This window comes from Ammodytes marinus, assembly GCF_949987685.1.
Source record: "Ammodytes marinus genome assembly, chromosome: 23".
NCBI classification, from domain to species: domain Eukaryota; kingdom Metazoa; phylum Chordata; class Actinopteri; order Uranoscopiformes; family Ammodytidae; genus Ammodytes; species Ammodytes marinus.
The window spans coordinates 1,248,426-1,266,463 of NC_137227.1; the positions used below are offsets into that span (position 1 = coordinate 1,248,426).

Below are 18,038 nucleotides of genomic sequence, written 5' to 3' on the forward strand. Positions count from 1 at the left end.
ACCACATTTGCAGATAATACAGTATGTACTTACTCCCAATGAGCCTGAGGATGTGACCTTAATGTTGACATTAAAGTGAGATCCCAATGTCACAGTGAATAATTCATTTTTATATATGTGCCCTAAAATACATTGATGATGGAAATGAATGTCTCTGCATGATCAGTAATTCAGAAATGGAGGTCTTTAGCCAGAGGAAAAAACCTTGAACTCCCTAATGGGAACTGATTATTGAATTATATGCAAGTCTACGCCACCTTTCACCTGCCATCCTACTTGTTTAATATGGACTCTGTGTATTACTGCTGGTGGAAGGGAGTAAATTGTTTGTTTGGAGGTTTGATGCTACGTTCTAATAATGCCACACAAGTCATGCAAATATGCACACTGAATATTTGTCTCAATTTTCATTGGTGCGATTTTGTCAAGGCAAAAAGTTAGGTGCTGGCAAGTGCCTCGCTCACCAGGTCCAATTTCAATATGTGCTCTGGTTAATCTTAAAAATGAAACCTATCAGGGCGCTCCGGTAGCATAGTGGATAGAGCGTGTACCATATTGGCTTCAGCCTTCGTTACAGTGGTCGTGGGTTCAAATCCGACCTGTGGACCTTTACTGCAGGTCATCCCCCCAGTCTCTCTCTGTCTCCCCATTTCAACTCTGTACTATCTAATAAAGCTTGAAAATGCCAAAAAAAACATCACCTTCAACTTTTCTGTGCTAAACGAGACATTCCTCCCTTTCTTTTAATGAGATTAAAATACTACAGCTACAATAGTTTTTGCAAGTAATCTGGGTTTATGTGTGGCTATGCAGAAGTAGGTTAGCAATGACATCTGCACTAACCCTGAAACATTCTCCTCAGGACTATTCTGCTCAAACTGCCTGTGGCCAAGGACAGCCATTCAAAATGTTCCCACCTCCACCACAAGAAGAAGTAAAAACATATTTCCTGCACTACAACATACCAGGGAAAGAGGGGGTGAAATCCATCAGGCGTTAGCATCTAAGAAAGAAGATGTGAAGGTAGTAATATACTGGGCGCTTTACACCCTATTACTGAGGGTATATTCAATAAATTCAATTCTAAAAATAAGGAACTAATTAATTCATGGTGAAAATAAGTGTTAGCTGCAGCATTGTTTTAATCTACTGTTCTTTATATTTCTGTCAGCCAATGGGCCTGTAAGGAATTGTTCCACATTATGTCAGTTCTATGATTTGACTCTTAATACTAACAAACCAATAGGGAGTACACACGTGACAACAGTGACGACTCCTGACAATAATCTCAGGGGGGCAATTGTTGCCATGATGGGTAAAATGACCCAAAATGATCCTAAATCAGATAGCTAATATGACAATGTCATATTGCATTTAACAGTTTGTTTTTCCTGTTCATCTGGCATAACCACTCTGGCAACATTAGACAAGCATTGTACTGTACAGTATTTTTGGACATTAAGTTAGTTAATTTTTTGAATAAAATTATTTTAGCTCTAAAATGATTATCCGGCTGTGGCCATCACAGATAACTTGTCATCTACCAGTGTGCTCCTCAGATAGGCTTCCTTTAAAAGTTAAGAGACCTGCTCTACAATTAATCACAATAATCTGATTGACTTGACAGTTGTGTTCTGATTCAACAAAAATGGATGCTGACATAGCATATGTGCAATCATCACATTGGTTTGTGTTACTACTGTCTACCTTTCTTTATATGTCCATGCTGTCTACAGCACCGTTACTTGGTAGGCGGGTTTATGCCGCGGACGGACAGCAGCTGTCAGAGTAAACAGTCTATGGATCAGCTGTTGAACGGCGCTGGCTCGTCCATATGCAGATTGATGTTTAAAGGCCTACTTCACCGGTTTGAATATGAAGGTGTATTGAATTCTGAGATCCTATGTAGTATAAATGTGCGAAAAAAATTGAAATCGGTTCATCCTAGCCTGAGAAAAGGCAGAAAGAGTGTTTTTTTTAACCCTATATTTCTCTTTCTCGTGACATCACAGAAAGAGAAATATAGGGTTAAAAAAAACGTACTTTGTAAATATTACTGTGATGTCGAGAAATATAGGGTTAAAAAAACACTCTTTCTGCCTTTTCTCAGGCTAGGATAAACCGATTTTTTTTTTTTTTTGCACATTTATTACATAGGATCTCAGAATTCAATACACCTTCATATTCAAACCGGTGAAGTAGGCCTTTAATGTTTGTTTTACCTTTTCTGAGAGATGATGCATAGGGGTGACACCCGAAGTTATCCATGCGGTGTCTGTGCTGCCATCAAGATGGATAAAAAGCCATTATACAGTCCATAATCATCATGCAGCGGCAGCAGGACAGAGCGTTAGCGCCTTAGCATCCTGCTAGCCTCGTTAGCCGTTCAAACGAGCCCCGTGAAAATCTGCGTTTATACGATCCCCCAATCCATCTTGGTAGATACTTGCTTGATGGTTACATTTTGTCTGGGAAGGACCTAGTCCTTTTAATGACATGATCAAGTAACTTGCCAGCCTAGCCTGAGTTGATATTAGTTATGTTGGTCTTGACTCTTGAATATGACCGCTTTGGGTAGCAGACCAGACATGTGACTGTATCAGTCACTGTAATTGGTTCATTGTTTACTGTACGTATGTCGACAACACGTTAGGGCGAGCACCCCCGGAACCCATAGAGATTGCATTGCGAAGCCTGCAGTTTGAAAAAAATAAGTTTTACATTGAAGTCTATGAGAGCGCTCAGGGCGATTTTAAACCAGCCCGAAATCGCCCCAGAGTGACGGTACAGAGCACACACGCTTATTGTACAATGATATTTAGACTTAGATGCAGGTAAAAACTGTTTTGAAATAATAAATTATGATTAGAAATACAAAAAAAATTAAATGTTTCATCATTATTATATTTTTGTTTTTTGCTGGTATGGCTCAAGCAGGGCGTCGCCCTATCGCCCTCTATGGGCGAGCCGCCGCTGCGTGACAACAACATAATGCAGAAGTCACGTGTGGTGCAATCTTTGGTGAAAATAATACAGGCTGCTGAACAACTACAGTTCAGTCAGAAGTAGTTTAGTCAAGAGAACTTTTATTATTTAGCAGAAATTACTTTGCAGTAAATTATGTTCTGCGGTATGGCTCTGATCTGAGATCTCCACACCCAACACGCACACACATGGAAGGCTTAAGGTGGAGAGGGCCATCCCTCTGCCCTCTATGAGCAACATGTAATCCTGAAAGGTGGGGAGGTCTGCAGCAAGGACCCCTAAGGTTCAGAACAAAACAAGCGTCAATGACAACAGTAATGACATTGATAGATATACAGTAAAAAATGAGGTGCTGAGGTGGAGGTGGGTTGTCGTTTTAAATGGGGTGGATGGCCATACAAGCAGCAAGGTAAGTAGAAGCAAGTGAACTGAAAGCCATGTCGTTCGCATGAGCAATGTGCAAAGTGTTGCAGAGGAAGCAGCACCAGTAAGCAGGCTAGAGCAGCTTAAATAAGGCGCCTGTTTGAGTGATCAGCCAATCAGATGCTTGGAGGGGAATCAGCTGTTGGTCAGCTGACATAGCAGGGTTTCACAGCTGCCTTGACACCATATCCTGAACTAACGCTATGCCCCATTTTTGGTTTTGCGTCTGGTGTGATGACACATTTCAAAGTGAAATTGTACCTTAAGACTTTTTTTTTGTCTCAACTCTATCTCACATGTGATACATATTTAAAGCATAAGTGAAGAACATCCCAATGCCACTTAAGGGAAATGTATGCGTGTGGGATAGAGGATGGTACGACTAAGCTCTTGTTGGAATGCAATGGGGGCTTTATCAGAACGGCCGGCCTCTGCTGCAAGGGCGATGATGGAATATGAGGAAGTAGGAGTAGAGAGAGACTTTGCTCCCCCCGGCGGGCCTGCTGACACGTGGATGACTGCCTCGCTCTGAGCTGCAGCCAGGCTCCTGTGTCAAACCTCGGAGAGAAGTACAGTAAATATGCAAGGGTTACTAGCAGATAGTTAAAAGTGGGCATGCATCAACCCCTAAAAAAGATGCAACACTAAGAATCAATGAACCGAGTGCTGTAATATTATTTTTGCTTTTATAACGTTAACAAATAAATCCTACCACAAAGTCAATTTAGTAACAGTTTGAATACTTTTGATCACTTTACTAATTGTCATATAATTGTAGCTCATTATATTTCTTTTTATGAGCACAAAGTAGGCTACGTCCCATTCATATTGAAAATCGTACGATACGAAGGAAAGCTCTAGAACTGCTACTAAAGGGACCATTGGGTGAGACTGTTTTCTCAGCTCAGTGTTTTCCAAGAACATGAAAAAGCCAAACTGGAGGAGAAGTCCATTCAAATGGAAATTTGAACATCAACAATTTAATGAACACAGTGCAAACTCCATCTGCCGATTAAGAACATTTGCCCGGAAAGCTCCAGCAGAGCTGGATCTCATATGGTAGTATCAAACTCACCAAAAAAGGTAGAATACTAACTTTAAAGTGGAAGAGTCCTGTGAAACATTAAAAAGTATCTTTGTTTAACAAAATTAAAACTTGTCTTAATCACAGTTGAGCAAAGTACAATGTGTGCCACATAAAAACATTTAATTTCAAATGAAAACAGCTGATATAGTGAACAACTAAAATATCTAAACAAAAAAAAATGTATAAACATGACAGAATTGTGCTTACTCTCCACCAATACAACTTTAAAAACCTTTCACACTCTGTGACTGCACAGGCAGGCTCAATATTTGATACATGACTTATTTCAAAGCAGAAGGCACCTTTTTTATTTTTCTCAACAGTCACTGCAAGTCTACCATGAACCTTAAGTAGAAAAATAAAGGGTGTGTCCTCTGCCATAGTAGAGGCTAGTGAAAGTGTTCCAGTCCACGGGAGACACTTCCATTCCCTCAAACACAGTCAGTGGTCAAAGAGTCCTGACCTCAGGCAGAGCACCGCAGGCAAGTAATGTGAGCTTAGAGAGAAACAAATGTCTGTGAGGGTCTCTCAAAATGTCTGGAGGTGACGCTGATCCCAGGTCAGCTCCAGAGGCAGATGTTGCTCATGGCCTGGCAGGTGGAGCTGCTCTCTGCAGGGGAGAGGTAGATCTTGCCACTAGGGCAGACACACAGCTCGTATCCAGACTGTTCCTGGGCGGCCTGAGGGGTCACTGTGTAGATGCCCAGTGGTAGACTACCAAGCTGAATGGTGCTGGCGTCTAACAGTATCTGTGAGGAAAATAATCAGAGACACGCTGGATGTTATTTAAATAACATGGTTGATGCCCTGAAGTGATGCACATCATTACCAACTGATCATCAAACTGATGAACTGACTCAATAGAATGAAAGCTGGAGTGAAATACAGCAGCTCTGATCTGGTCACTTAGAATAACTCCAATGCCTCTTTTCTTTTCTGATGAACGCTTGTTGACAAAATCAGTGAATATCTCGTCACAATCCGATACCTGTCCGAGTGTCCGTTAGCCTGGAAATCCAGACCCTGATATCTTGAACGATAGAGGGTCTGGCCACGATCAATAGTAATTTCCAACTCAAGGGGCGGCTCCTACTCGTGCATTTCAAATGCCACTGCACGCAGTTGGATAGCACTACAACCAATCAGAGCGATGCACAAGGCGACGTAAGCCCCTTTCGTTTAGCGAACAGCTGTTAAACTGTTAAATTAAACGTTTGCCGTTGTCGGTCGGCAAAATAGAACATTCCTCTTACTTGCTAATGAAAGATTTGAGTGCCGTCTTCCAAATCGTTAAGGGTCGAGGCCAAAGCAGTCTCAAACTCACACAACATATCCGCAGCCATCTTTGATGTTTACTTTCACGGCTTCGACGTCGCATGCACGTCACTGTCGTCATCGGGTTACGTCCTCCCCAGAGTACCATATAAGGGGCTCTGGCGCGCCCATATTAGATAGAACCAATTGAAACCATAGCCAGATTTCTGGCTTTCTTGATAAAGCTTCAACGGAGCGTGTCCAGACCAACACGCGCAGCAAATTTAATTTGCCAGCGCCTAGTGGCAGGTCTGGGAATGCCAGGCTAAGTGTCCGTACTATGCATGTGCTGAAAAAAAAATCAGGTGTTCATACACAGATTTGTTTCAGCGTACACACAGTACATACAGGTAAGGAAACGTGAGGAGATATTTAATGTTTTTGACAACAAGCATTCTCGAGAATAGCAGACTCCAACTTTAAAGTCACACTAGTTGCATGAGTCAAGGAATGGTAATGTTCAACCATTATAGTCCAGACTTGAATATCTCAACAACTGCTTGCACGGCTGTAAATAATTCATCTTTCTTTAATTTATATTTGTATTTAAAACATATAATATCTAGGGGGCGCCCTTTAGCTCAGTTGGTAGGGCGTCCCCCCATGGGCCTCGGCCAACAGCAGACCCGGGTTCGATTCCAGCCTGCAGTCGTTCTCTGCATGTCACTCCCCTCTCTGCCCCATTTCAACTCTGTCTCTACACTATCAATAAAGCATAAAAATGCCAAAAAAATATCTTTAAAAAACACACAATAGTTAAGTTTTCCAAAATTTCAAGAGTAGTGTAGTAGCCGAATGTACCCATGGCTTGACAAAGACAAAGGCGAGGCTGGCTATCATCATTGTGTTTCAGAAAGGTTTATTTCAGGAGCATGCATCAGACAATACAGAGGACTTGGTAGTAGCATTGAGCAGGGAGGGCTGTCCCCCAAAAGCTAGCTCGCCCACACCTGTGCGTAGTCTTATATCAAACCCTTGGCATGCTGGTACTCCCTAAAATAGGCATATGGTTTCATATCATAGGTCCCAGCAACAGATGATGTTTATCTATTAAAAGGTTGTTTTCGTCTCTCACAGTGACCTCTAACATTTAAAGGCCTTTGCTCAGCAAACTCTGGTATTAACCATTCAAAATCCACCACAGTAGCTATGTAACCCTTTTATACTTTAATAAAAAGGTTTCCTGTAGAGTTTAATGTTTGTTGTTTCTAACATGTGTACAGTCAAAGGATGCTTGAGCACACGGGCGAAGCAATACACACTATGTCTGCGCCTCTCATCTACAACTGGTGGTGGTCATGTGCTAGGAGTGTTGCAATGCACCTGCAAAAATACAGGGAAGACACAGACTGCTGGCAAGTAGGAGACCGGGGCTAGTAGGCACAATTTTTACTCTAGGGAGAATTGCTCATCACCTAAACACCTTTCAATAGTCATTCCTACATTAAATTGAAGCTTAAGGTGTTGGCTTGAAATGTGAACCCCTCACTTTTTCTAATTTATTGTAATAAAGAAGACATTTACCATCAAAGACACTCTAACATATTGTGACAACCAACCCCATCAAGGGGTCGGTTGTCACACACTATGGGGTTGTTTGTCACAATGTTATCTTAATGGGAAAAATCTTAAAAAGAAGGCAAGAAAGCAGAACTAAATTTGAAAGTTTAATTTCAATGTCAAGTTGAAAAATAGGCCGACATAACTTTATGCATCTTAACCATAGATAGTAAATAATATGGATGTAGCATCCGGGCTGACCTCAGTTATTCACACGGCATCCAATAATCCTGGTTTGTGCGCGTCGCCATTTTGTGAGATTTTTACTGATAGCTGACGTATACCTCCGAGGCAAAGTGAGGGACAACGGACGGAGAGCTGTCACTCAAGAGATCGCGCCAATACATTTTAACTTCCAAAAGAATAAAAACTAGCGTGGTCCAAAAAAATTCAGCCCCCTTAGTGTTGTCATGGAGATATGACCTAAACATACAGACTAGAATGTTTTTTTAATCCAGGCCTGAAATAGGTTTAATAATGCTGTGAAAACGGCATGTTTGGAGTCAATAGCCCCTTTTACACAGACAGTGAAAGCCGGGAATATGCCGGAATTTCGGCCCTCCGCCCTGCTGTATAAATGCGACCGTTGCGGAACGAGGGAAGAAAGGTGCGAGAGATTGTTCCGGGAATTTTACTACCTCGGGGGGTAGTAAGCTTGCCGACACAATCAGTTCCGCCTCTCTGTATAAATGTGGCCAGCTTGTTGTTGCGGAACAGGGGGGCGTTTGACGTTCCATTGCCTACGTTCTATACATGCGACCATGTTAGCAGTTGAAGGACGTGTGTTTAACATTAATCACGGCAGCCTGATGTCCCGTAAAAATCACGGACGGCATCCCGGGCAGAGTACTGAAGGCGTGTGCAGACCAGCTGGCGGATGTATTCACTCACCTCTTCAACACATCCCTACAACAATCTGTGGTCCCGACATGCTTCAAGAGAACCACCATTGTTCCTGTGGCCAAGAAATCAAAAGCCCTCTGTTTAAATGACTACCGCCCCGTAGCTCTTACATCGGTCATCATGAAGTGCTTCGAGCGGATAGTCAAAACCCACATCACCTCTTCTCTGCCTGACACCCTGGACCCTTTACAGTTCGCCTACAGGCCAAACAGGTCTACTGACGACGCCATCGCCCTCACACTCCACACTGCCCTCTCCCACCTGGATCAGGGGAGCACTTATGTGAGAATGCTTTTTATTGACTATAGCTCAGCATTCAATACTATAGTGCCCTCTAAACTCATCACCAAGCTCATGGACCTGGGACTGAACACAGCCCTATGCAGCTGGATTCTGGATTTCCTGACGGGCAGACCCCAGGCTGTGAGGATAGGCAACAACACCTCCTCCACCTTGACTCTCAGTACTGGAGTACCGCAGGGCTGCGTGCTCAGTCCTCTCCTCTACTCACTGTTTACGCACGACTGTATGGCCACACACAGCTCAAATAAAATAATTAAGTTCGCTGACGACACCACAGTCATTGGTTTAATCTCCAACAATAACGAGACAGCCTACAGGGAGGAGGTGAGGGCCTTGTCAACATGGTGCCATGACAACAACCTCCACCTCAACGTCACCAAAACAAAGGAGCTCATAGTGGACTATAGGAAGCTGCAGGGAGGAGAGCACACCCCCATCCACATAGATGGGGCTGCAGTAGAGAGACTCAGCAGCTTCAGGTTCCTTGGCGTACACATCACTGAGGACCTGTCCTGGTCACACCACACTGACACTGTTGTTAAGGCAGCAAGACAGCGGCTCTTCTTCCTCCGCAGACTGAGAAGGTTCGGTATGGGCTCCAGAATACTCTGCAACTTTTACCGATGCACCATCGAGAGCATCCTGACCGGCTGTATCACCAGCTGGTATGGAAACTGCAACGACCGCGACCGTAAAGCTCTGCAGAGGGTCGTGAAAACCGCACAGCACATCACCAGGTCTGATCTGCCATCCATACATGACCTCTACACCCGAAGATGTTGGAGAAAAGCACAGCGCATTCTCAACGACCACAGCCACCCTAGCCAGGAACTGTTCACTCTGCTACCGTCAGGCAGACGGTATCGGAGCATCAAAACCAGAACCACCAGGTTCAAGAACAGCTTTTTTCCGAGCAGCACAAGAATGTTGAACTCCGCAAGTCCCTTAACTGCTGTCTGAGACACTTATATATATGTATATGTATTCTTTACATACATGTTTACATGTTTGTGTATGTGTGTGTGTATATACACATATATATATTTTTATATATATATGTATATATATATGTGTGTATGTGTGTGTATGTATATATATATATATACTGTACATATATTCTAGGTTTATTTTATCTAAAATTTGGTTCTTATTGCACTATACGTTGTTACTCTTTTACTCTATATACTCTATACTATTTTTAATTTTTTTATTGTTGCATTATTGAGGAGAGCTTGGAACACAAAAATTTCATTGCCAGCTATGACTGCTTGCCTGTTATGTTGTGCATTTGACGAATAAACTAACTAACTAACTAACTAACTGTGTGTATGTGAATGTCTGATTGGCAGACCTCTGCCCTCACAAAGAGACTTGCTCATAGCCAACCTGTCACACAAACACACACACACACACACACACACAGAGGTGAAGCAGTGAGCGGATTGATTATGTCAGTTTGGTTAACAGTCCCAGAGATGTTGGACTCAGCGCGTAGCGAGATCAACCGGCACATCGTGGGGACAGTAAAATACGGCCCTCTTACTGCAAGCCCCAGCACTTCTGCTCTCAATTCACCGGCCAGTGTTGTTGTTGTAAAGCAGCTGACCGGCACGGCGCCAAATGTTTACGTCACACTTGACGCTGTTTACAAGCACCTCTTTCATTCCGGAACGCTGTGTAAAAGGGGCTACTGATGCGCCAGCAGGCCGGCGTTGCTTGGTTCTGTGTAAATAACACAGAAGCAAGCAAAGCCGGCATATTGGAGTGATGTTGTTCCGTCAATATGCCGCAATCTCTGTGTAAAAGGGGCTAATGAGAAATGGCTGTCTTCTGCATCTAGCCCCCAGTGGCACTTCCGGGTTACTACAGTTGTGGTCACTTCCTTATTGGATGCTGGTAAAAATCGCTGAGGTTGGGGCTTGATCTTAACACAAAATGAGCAAGGAATAAACAAACAGGAAATCCATATTAAGACCAGCCTACTGTATGTAACAACATAAAGAACAAAACAAATAGGTCTAACAATAATAGCCTACTCAACTAGGCTACACACATCTTATGTTTCTTCTTCCCCAGCTGGTGTGGAGTGCACTGGGGTGCAGTAGCCTTGGCAATTGGTATAGTTTGGGATGCACTGGGTCGTTTTGATTTTCTTGCCCTCTTTCTCTTTTGCATTCTAGCTGCCTTTTCCTGCTCTATTCTCTCCTTCTCTGGGACGTCAGTGAGGATACAGCTTGACATTTTCTTTTGTTATTTGGTTCCTTTTCTGGCTGCAGCCTTTGGATAACATGTGACAACCAACCCCCCCAAAAATGAGACGACCAACCCCAACTGGAATTTCTTGCTAGCATCAAGGCCAACAACCACATGACAACTAATTAGCTTGCTAACAACAATCTAAACTATAGCTTACCCTTCACACTTTTTTAGGGTAACAAGTGTTTTGTTATAAACCCATTGTGTAAAAGCCTAGAAGAAAGATACTGAAGAGCTAAATATTTTCAATTTGACATGAAAAACACAAACAGTCCTCTCACCTCAAATTCAGCAGTCTAACTCCAAGGAAGACTATGTAGGCAGTGTTGGGAAAGTTCACTTTCTACGTGAACTAGTTCAAAGTTCAGTTCACACACTTTAAAATGAACTAGTTCAGTTCATAGTTCATAATTAAAAATGTTGAACTAAGTTCACAGTTCAAAAATGAACTAGTTTATAGTTCTTTTTTTAAGGACAGTAGTCCTTATAAGGTGCAAATGGTTTTCCATTTTAATAATTTTACACCTGGAAACAATTCACATCAAATTCCATTTCAGTCCATACTAAAAAGGAGCCTATAGAAAGCAATACTGGAAATATATGCCTTCATTTGTTTTGCCTCCATGCTTCGCATTTTGATGGGTGTTTTATCCCCCCAACGGAACCTTGAAGGCAGCGCTGCCCCTCCGCGGTTAGGGTTAGGGATAGGCCATGGGCATAGGGCCTTAGGGTTAGGGTTAGGGATAGGCCATGGGTATAGGGCCTTAGGGTTAGGGTTAGGGATAGGCCATGGGCATAGGGCCTTAGGGTTAGGGATAGGCCATGGACATAGGGCCTTAGGGTTAGGGTTAGGGATAGGCCATGGGCATAGGGCCTTAGGGTTAGGGATAGGCCATGGGCATAGGGCCTTAGGGTTAGGGTTAGGGATAGGCCATGGGCATAGGGCCTTAGGGTTAGGGATAGGCCATGGGCATAGGGGGTTAGGGTTAGGGATAGGCCATGGGCATAGGGCCTTAGGGTTAGGGATAGGCCATGGGCATAGGGCCTTAGGGTTAGGGTTAGGCCATGGACATAGGGCCTTAGGGTTAGGGATAGGGATAGGCCATGGGCATAGGGGGTTAGGGTTAGGGATAGGCCATGGGCATAGGGCCTTAGGGTTAGGGTTAGGCCATGGGCATAGGGCCTTAGGGTTAGGGTTAGGCCATGGGCATAGGGGGTTAGGGTTAGGGATAGGCCATGGGCATAGGGCCTTAGGGTTAGGGATAGGCCAAGGGCATAGGGCCTTAGGGTTAGGGTTAGGCCATGGGCATAGGGCCTTAGGGTTAGGGATAGGCCATGGGCATAGGGGGTTAGGGTTAGGGATAGGCCATGGGCATAGGGCCTTAGGGTTAGGGATAGGCCATGGGCATAGGGCCTTAGGGTTAGGGATAGGCCATGGGCATAGGGCCTTAAGGTTAGGGTTAGGCCATGGACATAGGGCCTTAGGGTTAGGGATAGGGATAGGCCATGGGCATAGGGGGTTAGGGTTAGGGATAGGCCATGGGCATAGGGCCTTAGGGTTAGGGTTAGGCCATGGGCATAGGGCCTTAGGGTTAGGGTTAGGCCATGGGCATAGGGGGTTAGGGTTAGGGATAGGCCATGGGCATAGGGCCTTAGGGTTAGGGATAGGCCATGGGCATAGGGCCTTAGGGTTAGGGATAGGCCATGGGCATAGGGCCTTAGGGTTAGGGTTAGGCCATGGGCATAGGGCCTTAGGGTTAGGGATAGGCCATGGGCATAGGGCCTTAGGGTTAGGGATAGGCCATGGGCATAGGGCCTTAGGGTTAGGGATAGGCCATGGGCATAGGGGGTTAGGGTTAGGGATAGGCCATGGGCATAGGGCCTTAGGGTTAGGGATAGGCCATGGGCATAGGGCCGGCCAGGCAGATTTGCCTTTCAAGCTCCGTTGGGGGCACAAAAAAAACATAGAGAATTTTGATGACGCATGCAGTGGTGAGACTCTGTGGCTGGTGTTGCCAGCTTGGTTGTTTCCTGCTACATAAGGCCTGTTACTGTGTGTTTTAGCTGGTTTTCTATGGAAATCTGGCACTCTATTGAACGACGAACTGAGCGCCGTTCACAAACGCAAGAATGAACACGTTCACAACAACGTTCATCAGGCAGAAAACAGTCGGTTCAGTTCAAGTTCGCCCCCAATATGAACGTTCAGGCACAACACTGTATGTAGGTGACGTCTAATCCCAATTCTGGATATTTACATACCAACATTTAACAGAGAGCGCCTTCTGGTTCCGAGATATAACGATTGTGACAAACAACCCATGTGACATATAACCCCCGTTCTCCCCTACATATGGAGGTAGACCATGCAGTATTTCCACATTTCAAATCAATCATCATGTTTTACGGGAATGGAAATTAATGTAAAATGGTTGCCACACCTTGAGGATTCACACAATTTGTCTTGGTTAGAAACTCCACAGGAAACCTTTAAAGGCATCATGGGAAATTATCTGCAATATGCACTTTTTAATATGCCGTGAAAAGTGTTTTTTACACCCCAACAGCAATAAATAACTTATGGGCAATGAAAAAGAAACGAAAACCCCCCAAATTCTGTACCTTCTATAAACCTGTTAAAATTCTGACCAATAAGAAGCATTCAGTCCGAATCCAAAGAACCAATCACAGGCCTGCGCGTTCTCTCCCCTCTGTGTACGAGCCTGAGCGCGTTCACGGAGGGCAGAGAAAGCGTTGTTGCCATAGTAGTCATGAGCCCCTTTTACACAGCTGCTTTACAACAACAACACTGGCCGGTGAATTGAGAGCAGAAGTGCTGGAGCTTGCAGTAAGAGGGCCGTATTTTACTGTCCCCACGATGTGCCGGTTGATCTCGCGACGCGCTGAGTCCAACATCTCTGGGACCGTTAACCAAACTGACAAAGATCACTCCGCTGCTCACTGCTTCACCTCTGTGTTTGTCTGTGTGTGTGTGTGTGTGTGTGTGTGTGTTTGTGTGACAGGTTTGCTGTGAGCGAGTCTCTTTGTAAGGGCAGCGATCTGCCAATCAGACACACACACAGTGTGTGAAGTCACGTTACTGTAGACAGAAATAAAGTGTGGATATACGCTCAGACTTAGGATAATAATAGCGGTGGCGATCCGGTCGCAGCCTAGCTTAGCCTAGCCTAGCTTAGCCTAGCTTTCCCATTGTACAACTTCCCCTGGGCAGAAATAGACTCATACACTCTGCAAAATGAAGCGTGGGGGTTTGGATTGAGCAGCGGACCTTATGGCCAGCTAGATTATACGCCGTTCCTTTTATTTGGTGATTTTTACTGGACATCAGGCCGCCGTGGTTAATGTTAAACACACGTCCTTCAACTGCTAACATGGACGCATGTTTAGAACGTAGGCTATGGAACGTCAAACGCCCCCCTGTTCCACAACAACAAGCTGGCCGCATTTAAACAGAGAGGCGGAACTGATTGTGTCGGGAATCTTACTACCCCCCTGAGGTAGTAAAATTCCCGGAACAATCTCTCGCACCTTTCTTCCCTCCTTCCGCAACGGTCGCATTTATACAGCAGGGCGGAGGGCCGAAATTCCAGCATATTCCCGGCTTTCACTGGCTGTGTAAAAGGGGCTATGGATAGTAGTGCATGACAGTGGACTAGACCTAGTTGAGGTAGCCTGCACAATGGAAGAGAAACCTAGACAGAAGTTACCACTGCCACCGTTACTTGCACCTGCTCACCATTTACAAAAGGCAAAGAAAAGAAAGAAAAGAAAGAAAGACATCAAGAAAAGAGCAGTTACATACAGCTCGAGGTGAACAAACGCGAGTCAACATTGGAATCAGTTGAGTAATGGCGACAGCTGAGGATGCTGAATGGCTTGGAAAGTGACGCAATGGTTGCCGTCTTTCTCTTGTTGGACAGGTAAGCCTTTGTTTTGTTTCCTGTAAAATGTGTGTTATGGCGAAGTCTAGCCAAGGAAGCTATTTATGTTGCGTTAGCCATATTAGCCCGATGATAACGTTAGCTCCCCAGTCGTTCTAGGCTAGTAGGCACATTACAAGCTGCATTAGCTAACGTTGACAATAATGTTCCTTTCTAACTATATGATTAGTCTAATGTTATGTGGTCATCAGCGTCTGAACATGTGTCATTTTAGTATTGGCTTTTTCAAAATGTGCTGATGCAGTGTCTGTTTTTCTTTTTTTAATTATTGTTTTATAGTTATGACAACAAGGCTAATTCCTCAACACTTGAAACACCGATCGATGAGACCACCTCCTCCTCCACCTTTGTCAAGTATTTATCCAGAGTCTCTCGGTGAGTAAAGCTTGACGTAGAAGTGAATATGTGTGCTACAATACTGTTCTATATGATGGGCAATACATAGGCCTAGAGTAGACAATGCGTTATAAATGATATAGGTATCAAATATATGTGCAGACAGTGGGTATAGACCAGGGGTCGGCAACCCGTGGCTCCGGAGCCACGTGTGGCTCATTCATCCTTCTGTTGTGGCTCCCTGTGACTTTGTTCATTTTAAAATAGAATTCTGAATTTGAAGATTATGGTAAACTTGTAACATTTAAATAAAAAGTTTTTAATATTTTTATCGCGGCCCCGAGAGCAGTCGCTGGAGACAGGGGAACCACGGCGCACTCGTGCGTTGCGGTGCTTGAGACCGAGTCCAAGAGCCGCTCCTCTTGGACTCAAGACTTCAGAGGGACGGGTGGGAAAGCGTACAGGAGTGTGTTCGGCCACGGTCTGTGAGCGAACGCATCCATCCCGAGCGGGGGATTGTCCTTCGCGCTGAGAGAGAACCACAGCGCGCACTGTGTTCTCCCGTGTGGAGAATAGGTCGACTTCCGCCTTCCCAAACTCGCTCCATATCTGATTGATCAGATCGTGGTGCAGAGTCCAGTCTCCTGGCCCCCCACTCGACATTATGTCTGCCCCTCTGTTTAGGACACCGGGGATGTACACTGCTCTGATGGAGAGCAAGTGTGTGTGCGTCCAGCATAACGTCTCGCTATGCTCAGCTGCTGCGCTGAGCGCACGCCCCCTTGGATATTGATGTATGCTGCTGTCGCCTTGTTGTCCGTGCGAATCATTACATGTTGATTTGTTAACATTGGGGCAAAGTGTTGGATTACTTTCCACACAGTGAGAAACTCCAATGCGTTTATATGCATGATCACGGGGGCAGGCCAAGCGCCGCCCACTACGTGAGACTCGCAGGTTCCTCCCCAGCACGACAGAGATGCATCCGTGAACACTGAGATGTGTGACGTTGCTCTGCCCAGCGGCACCCCTCTCGTGAGGGTTAGGGGATCACCCTATGGGGGAATGGACACTTTGCACCACCGTTGGCGCACTGGGTCGATGCGCAGGCGAGAAAACCATAGGTTAAATGCAACATAGTATAGTTTTTTGTACATAGCATACAGGTTATATGTATATATATATATATACACATATATATGATGTCAAAATGGGTTGTGGCTCCGAGTGCTTTCTTTTTATTGGGAGGCGGTCCCAAATAGCTCTTTGAGTAGAAAAGGTTGCCGACCCCTGGTATAGACAATGTCAGTTAGTGTAACTTAACTTATGTCCCTCCGCTTTTATGCAATGTCAGTTAGTGTAACTTAACTTATGTCCCTCCGCTTTTATGCAACCGGATCATGGCTAACGCAAGCCAGGATAACCGAAATATCCTGGGTTAATCCCTTATCTTGGGGCCTATTGCATAAAAGTGGAATAAAGACATCCAGGATGATTGATAAAACCAGCCTTGACAAAGTCTAGCCTGGGCACTTTTGATTAGTCAATTGCATAAACGCCAATCCAGGTTGTAAAGGGGCCGCTTTGTCAAGCCAGGTGTAAGTAATTCTGTTAAGTGCCAGCCCACAGCTTTCAGAAGTAGACCCAAAGATCGAACACAGATTTACTGATGGAAAAATGGAAAAGACGGCCCATTTTCCCACAATGCCTTGCTAGTTTAAACCGTAAGTGAGGAGGCAGTTCATTTCATACAGGAGATGTATTCTCTGCCAACTCTTCTTGATGTCCCTGCATTGTTTTATGATAAAATAGTTGACAGTGAGCAGTCTGCTGCAGGTGCATCTAAAACAATGAATATCATGGAAAGTCCATTTAAAAAATGAAACTTTCATAGATTCATTACACAAAGTGAAATATGTCAGGCCTTTTTTTTGAATGATTGATTGATCATGGAATAAAAAATCCAGTATCTCAAAATATTAGAATGTTACATACAACCAATCAGAAAAAGGATTTATAATACAGAAATGTCGACCTTCTGAAAAGTATGTTTATTCTAGATTAATTTCACTCCATGTGTAATGAATTTCTAGAATATATTTAAGTTTCACTTTTTGAATTCAATTACAGAAAAAAGGAATTTTTAATTGATATTGAATTTTGTTTCAGATGCACCTCGATATAGTGATAAGTACAAAGTGAATTTATTTGACCCACACTTGCAACGTCATCTGCCATCGATAATCAATTGTATAAATATAGCCTGCAATATTGAACATCAATTATTATAATTTACATCATTGCATCTTAATCTAATTATAATTAAGTTAATTATAAATGGTTCAGGTTAAATAAATAAAAAAGAAGAACTATTTAACTAAATGACAATGCAGTCTTTTATGTGGTACCTTAAAACAGGCTAATGAAAATAAAGCAATACACAGAAGATCATGGAATAACTGTTAAACGCCTTGATTTCAGATCGGAGTGACAGCTAACTGAGCCAATCAGGCAACAGAATAAGTGTATCCTTTACGTTTAGCCTGATCCTGACCAGGCTAAACGTAAAGGATAAATCTCCATGGTAACTTCTGTCCCTCCGCTTTTATGCAACCGGATCATGGCTAACGCAAGCCAGGATAACCGAAATATCCTAGGTTAATCCCTTATCCTAGTTTTATGCAATAGGCCCCTGGAGTCATTCCATAATCACATTCTGATGTACGCAAGCAAGCGCTTCAGCTTCTCCCCACCTGTGTATGCAGCTTGAGTCATGCTGGCTGGCCTGGACTACAACCACCATGTGCACAGACCAGCCAGGAGAAAGGCTGACGGCTCTATTCAGTACGTTTTATTATAAGTAATTCCCATGCATTTTGGTCAATGAACTTCCACGTCAAGGCAAAATA

The 18,038-nt window shown here is 44.0% G+C and overlaps 1 protein-coding gene across 1 annotated transcript in view; it reads right to left on the minus strand.

Annotated features, from left to right (window-relative positions):
* Nucleotides 1-5,055: 5,055 nt before the first annotated feature.
* LOC307269199 (zeta-sarcoglycan-like) overlaps nt 5,056-18,038 on the minus strand; it is a gene marked incomplete at both ends in the record, with an annotated part of 57,296 nt that continues 44,313 nt past the window's right edge. The window contains one exon of the mRNA XM_080052055.1: nt 5,056-5,244. Coding sequence (XP_079908181.1) covers nt 5,056-5,244 — 189 coding nt within the window. The remainder of the gene's footprint in view (nt 5,245-18,038) is intronic.